We start from the raw sequence: 6,020 nt of genomic DNA, 5'->3' as shown, positions 1-6,020 counted from the left end.
GACTTCTGTAATGGGCTTAAGTGTGTTGGAAATGATGAGGATGGTACAGGATAGGACAGGGTTCAGATTTGCTATTCATAAGGTCACTTTGTGTCATGTCTGACTCAACAGCACACAACAATCCTACTTTGTTTATGACTTTTGGCTTTCAATCACCTGTTTCTTAATGCATTTTAGTTGCATATTTGATCCATTTCAGACTGTAGACATTGGTAGAGAGCTTCAATTTCTTTAGGTTTGCCTTTAATATTCAGTGTGTAAACTTGGATAATAGTTATCCAACTAGGGACATGCCTTCCCTGAATGTTTATGGATATGCATATCATTGACAGTGTTACACTTCAGGATTGATCTTTTTTTTATTTTTTTAAATTTTTTTTTCATTTTTTTTTCAGGATTGATCTTGAAATGCTCTTTTGTTTATGTGATTTTTATTGTGATTTTAACCAAGATTTACAGAGAGGGTGGGTTTTCTGTCTAAAAGAAATGCTCTTTCACATGAATGCAACATCATTTGTCTTCAATTTGTCATTCCTTCCATGGAGGTACCAGGCAAATAAGTGTATGGAACTCTAAGGAGAGCTTTGGAACTCTTTTACCATTCCACTAAACTTAGAATGAGCCATTCCAGAGACAGAGAGGGGTGGGGATATGATGACCACCAAGAAGATGAAATGGGTATAGAGTATGCCCTTTGGACCTAGGATCCCTGCACTCATCTCTATGCTAGAATATCTTCTTCCCAGAGACATGGGCAGACATGGAGAAGCAGGGGCATAAAAACAATAGCAGCAGAAACAGGAGACTGTCAGGAGGTAGTTCAGTGGACTTTTCAGCCCTCAAAGTGCAAAGGCCTTTGGGTAGGAGGCTTGCTGGTGGAGTGGGATGCCTGTAGGCGCTTGGCAGAGTTAGGCACATCAAGCCATAGAGCTACAGCCAGATGTCTTGGGCTGAAGCTTACTGGGGAAATATGTGAAGCTTACTCTGGGCATTTGGCAAAAGAACTAAAAGAACTTTGTAATACTTGCCAGAGAAAGTCAGAAGCCAGGTAGAGGACCCAGGATCAGAGAGAGACTGAGCACGGCTTAAAAGAGGTTGTCCTGTGCTCGCTTCGGCAGCACATATACTAAAATTGGAACGATACAGAGAAGATTAGCATGGCCCCTGCGCAAGGATGATACGCAAATTCGTGAAGCGTTCCATATTTTCGACCCTGAAATGAACCAGTCTGTAACGAAGGCTAACTCCTAACTCCTTTCACCTACAAATTTCGTCTTTGGATACAAAGCTGAGTGGATAGTCCTTACCGAGGGACTGTTTAAAAAGAGGCAGGGAGAAGAAAAGAAAAAAAAAAAAAAGAGGTTGTCCTAATCGAAGAACTGTATCCTGAGCATTCGTGAACCTGAATAGTGAAGGGGAAAGAGAGGATCAGTGAAAAAATAGGAAAATCTTCAACAAGATAAATTGGCACAGTGACTGTAACTATAAACATAGGCACAGAAGAGCTTGGGAGCATGGTGACTACTCCTCTGACTGAAGGGGCTGGGTCTTTGGATGAGGGGCCCAGCAGAGCCTCTCTCTTTATCATTACTGTTAAGTCAGAACTGACTCATCTCCAGTTGGTTTGTGAGGCTGCAGATTGCATGGGAGGAGGTTGTCCATCTTCTTTGGAGCTCTTGGTTAATTTGAATCACCAGGGAAGTGTATAACTTTGGGTGAGCAGTGCAACATCCTACAGACAAGGCCTTCTGTCAGAGCTCTGTGTAGGAGCCAGGTCAAGGCAAACTCATTGCTGCCAAGTGGAAACCAACTCATAACTGCCCTTCCGGTGGGTTTTCAGAGTCTGTAAATCACACTGAAAGAGATTGCTCATCAGAATTGCTGGTTGCCCATCTTTCTCCCTTGGAGTAGCTAGTGGATTTGAACTGCCTGCCTTTGGGTTAGCAGCATAACTCCCTTTTCATTAGGCCATTAGAGCTCAAGGCAGCCACGATGGTAGGGTCCAAACTATGAACTACAGGCATTGTCTGCGTGAGCTGAAGCAGAGGCGGGACTAAGGGAGGAGGGCCCCTGGGCTGGCCTGGGGACAGCTGTGGAAGGCCTACCCAGAGCACACTGAAGCTGGATGGGGAGATAGGGCCAGAGCAGTGGCCTCTTTGCAGCAAAGGGCCCAGCCTGGCAGCAGGGAAACTGAGGTAGGGGTATGACCTGGGGGCACTGGTGTCAAGGCCACGCCTTGCCTTGGTCCTGCCACTCAACAGAATTCTTTCTCTGGTACCTTCAGTCTTAGTGGAGATCTGACTCCAGCTCAATTTGTGGGTGAGTTAAAGAGTCACTGGTCTGACCCATAGGAGCCTCTTGGGCCACACTACCTGATCTCTGACCCCTGCTGTGATGATTGAGAGAGAGAGGGAAACAGAGGAAGATGAGGGAGGGGGCACCTCTGACACAGCACCTATGCTGCCCCGGAGACCGTCTGATCACCAGGCCTCACCAGGGCGGGCAGGTCTGGCCCCCTGGGGCCTGAAGCCTCTACAGCTACCTGGCCGGGCCCTGGCTGGACTCCTTCTCCACCTGCTGCTGTCTGCCATGGTGTTCCTGCTGGTGCTGCTGCCCGCAGCCGCCGTTGTCTACCTGGGCTTCCTGTGCCACTCCAGGGTGAGCTGAGACCTCTCCGGTGGGGACTGCCTGGGACCTAGGGAGGGGTCCTTCGGAAGCTCAGGGTCTCAGGGCTGAAAATGAACTTGCTGCCTCCCAACCTGGCCCTTTGCCCCCATAGGAGAGCCCCTTTCATTACCACCTCCCACACTGGCTGTGAAAGAGCTCTTGTCTGCCACCCGATAGGACAATTCTGTCTCCTCCCCGCGCATCTCCAAGCCTTGTACCAGGGGCTACCAGGCCTGGTCAGCTGGGGCAGGGTGGGGAGAGACGGGGTTTCCAGAGGGAGAAGATGAAAATCTTGCCAAATATCACCCTCCCACAAATCCTCCCTTACGCCTCAAACCTACACACAGAGAATTCCATGCCCCCGGTGCCCCAGATGGATTTGCCACCCTGGGATATGGGCCATGGCATCATTTAGGACATAGAGTGTAGACAGATAGGCCCCTCTCACTAGGCTTAGGGTGGGAGTGGAAGGCTGAACATGAGAGGGAGAGGGTTACAGAGAAGCTCTAGGATCAAGGTCAGGTTGTAACACAAGGAGGGCTCAGGTGAGAAATAAAGGGTGAGGAAAGAGAGGGTTGGAGCTACAGAGCTCTGAGCCTTCTTACAAAAGGACCCTCTGTGGATGAGCTGGGGTCTCTGATTTCACACGTAAGTCTCATAAATCCACTCCACCTGACCTCAGACTCCGCCCTACACCCTCCCCCAAGCCCAGACCTATCCCCTTGGAAGCTGGTGGTAGCCCCGCCCACCCCTCACAGGACCACGCCCCACGCCTCTCCAGGCCCCGCCTCCTTTCGAACCCTCCGTTTTCTCTCCACGCGCATCATCAGTTCCGGGGTCCTGCTCTCCTTTCCCAGTTTAGTCCGCGGCCTTAGGAAGCCACGCCCCCTCGCTTGCCGCTCTGACTGCACACCCCGCTCCTTTCCCGGCCCCGCCCCCAGGTCCATCCGGCGCCCCGACCCCCATGCCGCTCGATGCTTTCCGACCGAGGTTCGGCGACGCTCATCGCATTCGGCTTCCTCTCGCTGCCACCGCTGCTCGTGCTCGCCTCGGCCGCCCGCGCACGCCTGGCCCGACGTCTCCGTCCGCTGCTGCCGCCCCTCCCGTGGGCTTCCGGTCCCGGGGACCACCGAGGGTCCAGGGGCGAGGAGCTGGCAGGCAGCGGTTTGGATGAGGAGGAGCAGTTTTGCGCCTGGGTGTGACCCAAAGGCCTTTCCAGAAGACCCCGGGACCCCCGAACCTCAGAGGCCTCAAGATTTTCCATAAAGTGACTGGTGGCTAGTGAACCCCGCGGTCTGCATCTCGGTCCCCGCGCGCGTGCAGTTCTGCGAATGGCCACGAGATGGCACCGGGCTCCCCCGACCGAGTTTGCACTTACTTCCCAGACTTTCTCCCCACGCCTGGCCCTTCATCAGCTCTCCTCTTCCCAGCTAGACAGAGAGAGGAGGGAGATGGTCCCCAACGAAGGGGACCTTCATGGCTTCTTACTCTGCACCTGCCCTGGGGACCTAGTCACTCACAAATAGTCCCTGCGTCTGTTTAGTAAATCGGTCTCTCTTGGTATTTCCAGCCAGTTCCAGAGGCAGTATGGAAACATCAGTACTCATTCAAAAGCCAGAGCGGTTCCAGAAACCCAGCTAGTAGCCAACTGCAGACAGAGTTCATCCTTTGGCCAGGCTTGGGACTCAGACTGTGACTGTGGTCAGGGTTCATCTTTGGCTATGGTCACAGCCTTTTGTGCAAAGTTAAGACTTATCTTGACACTGGAGCTCAGCCTGTGTGACCCTGAAGGACCTATAGCTGACCTCTTGCTTTTGCAAAGGAGGAGGCTGCCCAACTTGCTTCTGCAAAGCAACTGGTGGATTTGAACCACGTAACTTGCATTAGCAGAATAATTCTTTATTTACTAAGCCACCAGAGCTCCCTATAGTAGTTAGTATTTAGACAGGCACCTGTGATTAGACTCAGTGTTTTCTCTAATTGGAAGATCTCCCTTTGGATTTCTGTTATTTTACCAGCATGTGTCTGGCTGTATGTGCTTATGTTCTAATTTCTCTTGCTTGGTATATGCATTGTGTTCCTAGTTCTATGGATTAATATTTTTCATCAGCCCTGGAAAACTTCCAACCATTATCCCTCAATATTGTCTCTCATTCCTTCAGTTTCTCCCCCTAGTAACTCCCTGTTAAATGTTTCACCTTTCTCTTACCTCCCACATAGATGAATCTCTGTTTTCCACTCTTTGTGTCTCAATGCTGCATTTTGTTTTTGTTTTTTTTTCTATAATTATATTTTATTAATTTTCATAGACATTTACAGAGATTTTGGGTTTCCATTCATTCATTGTTGCACTAAATGCTGCATTTTGGAGAATGTCTATACCTTCCTCTTCCAATTAGTCTTTTTTTTTTTCTTTCATTAATCTTGTCTATTATACTGACTAAATCACCCACTTAATTTTTAAATTATTATATCTAAAAGTTACAATTCTTGGTTCTTTTTCAAATGTACCTGATTCTTGTTAATGATCTTGTAGCAAGTACATGATTTTTGGATCCTAGCTTTCATTTCTGAAAACATTTCTTATGTAGTTATATGCTATACCTAGCAATTCCAATAACCCAGTGTTGGGGATTGTTGTGTGCTGTTGCCCCAGCAGGTTTTCAGAAGCCATAAATCACATGGGAGGCGATTACGTCTTTCTCTCTCCAGAGTAACTGCTTGATTGGGTTGGCTGCACTAGGCTACTAGGCAGAGCTCCTTACCACAGTACAACAGTCTTGGGAGTTGTTGTTGTTGTTGTTGTTATGTGCCGTGGAGTCCTTTGCGACTCATAGCGACCCTATGCACAATAGCCCTAAACCCTGCTCTATCCTGCGCCAACCGCACTGCCTCTGACACACCCATCCCAATTACCCCAGTCACCTAGTCAATCCATCTCATAGAGGGTCTTCCCCTCCTGCGCTGTCCCTCCACCCTCCCAAGCATGATGTCCCTCTCCAAGGACCCGTCCCTCCTGGCAACATGTCCAAAGTATGTCAGACGAAGCCCCAGAATCCTTGCCTCCAAGGAATTGCTTGATTTAATCCTCTCCAAGATGAATCTGTTTGTTTTCCTGGCAGTCCATGGTACATTCAGTACTCTTCTCCAGCACCACAGCTCAAAAGCATCCACTCTCCTTCTGTCCTCCCTAGTCATTGTCCAACTCTCTGATGCATAACAAGCGATTGCAAAGACCATGGCCTGTATCAGGCGCACCTTAGTCTTCAGAGAGACACCACACCGTTGCTCTTGAGTACTTTAGAGAGGTCGCTAACAGCAAACTTTCCCATTGTGATACGCTTTTTGATTTC

The 6,020-nt window shown here is 49.3% G+C and overlaps 1 protein-coding gene across 1 annotated transcript; it reads left to right on the top strand.

Moving 5' to 3' along the window:
- The first annotated feature begins 2,394 nt into the window (after window positions 1-2,394).
- TMEM88B (transmembrane protein 88B) lies at window positions 2,395-3,869 on the top strand. The gene is made up of 2 exons (XM_006885941.1): window positions 2,395-2,658; window positions 3,609-3,869. Exons 1-2 carry the CDS (start codon window positions 2,395-2,397, stop codon window positions 3,867-3,869), a joined length of 525 nt encoding a protein of 174 aa, XP_006886003.1.
- Window positions 3,870-6,020: the final 2,151 nt, after the last annotated feature.

Source organism: Elephantulus edwardii, unplaced genomic scaffold (assembly GCF_000299155.1).
Source record: "Elephantulus edwardii isolate Elephantulus edwardi_28Jun2011 unplaced genomic scaffold, EleEdw1.0 scaffold00045, whole genome shotgun sequence".
Classification (NCBI taxonomy): Eukaryota; Metazoa; Chordata; class Mammalia; order Macroscelidea; family Macroscelididae; genus Elephantulus; species Elephantulus edwardii.
This window is presented reverse-complemented; position numbering and strand designations above follow the sequence as displayed.

Coding starts and splice junctions, on each gene's coding strand:
- TMEM88B (XM_006885941.1), top strand. CDS start 2,395: ATGATTGAGAGAGAGAGGGAAACAGAGGAAGATGAGGGAGGGGGCACC. Junction 2,659..3,608: donor GCTTCCTGTGCCACTCCAGG/GTGAGCTGAGAC, acceptor CCCCGCCCCCAG/GTCCATCCGGCGCCCCGACC.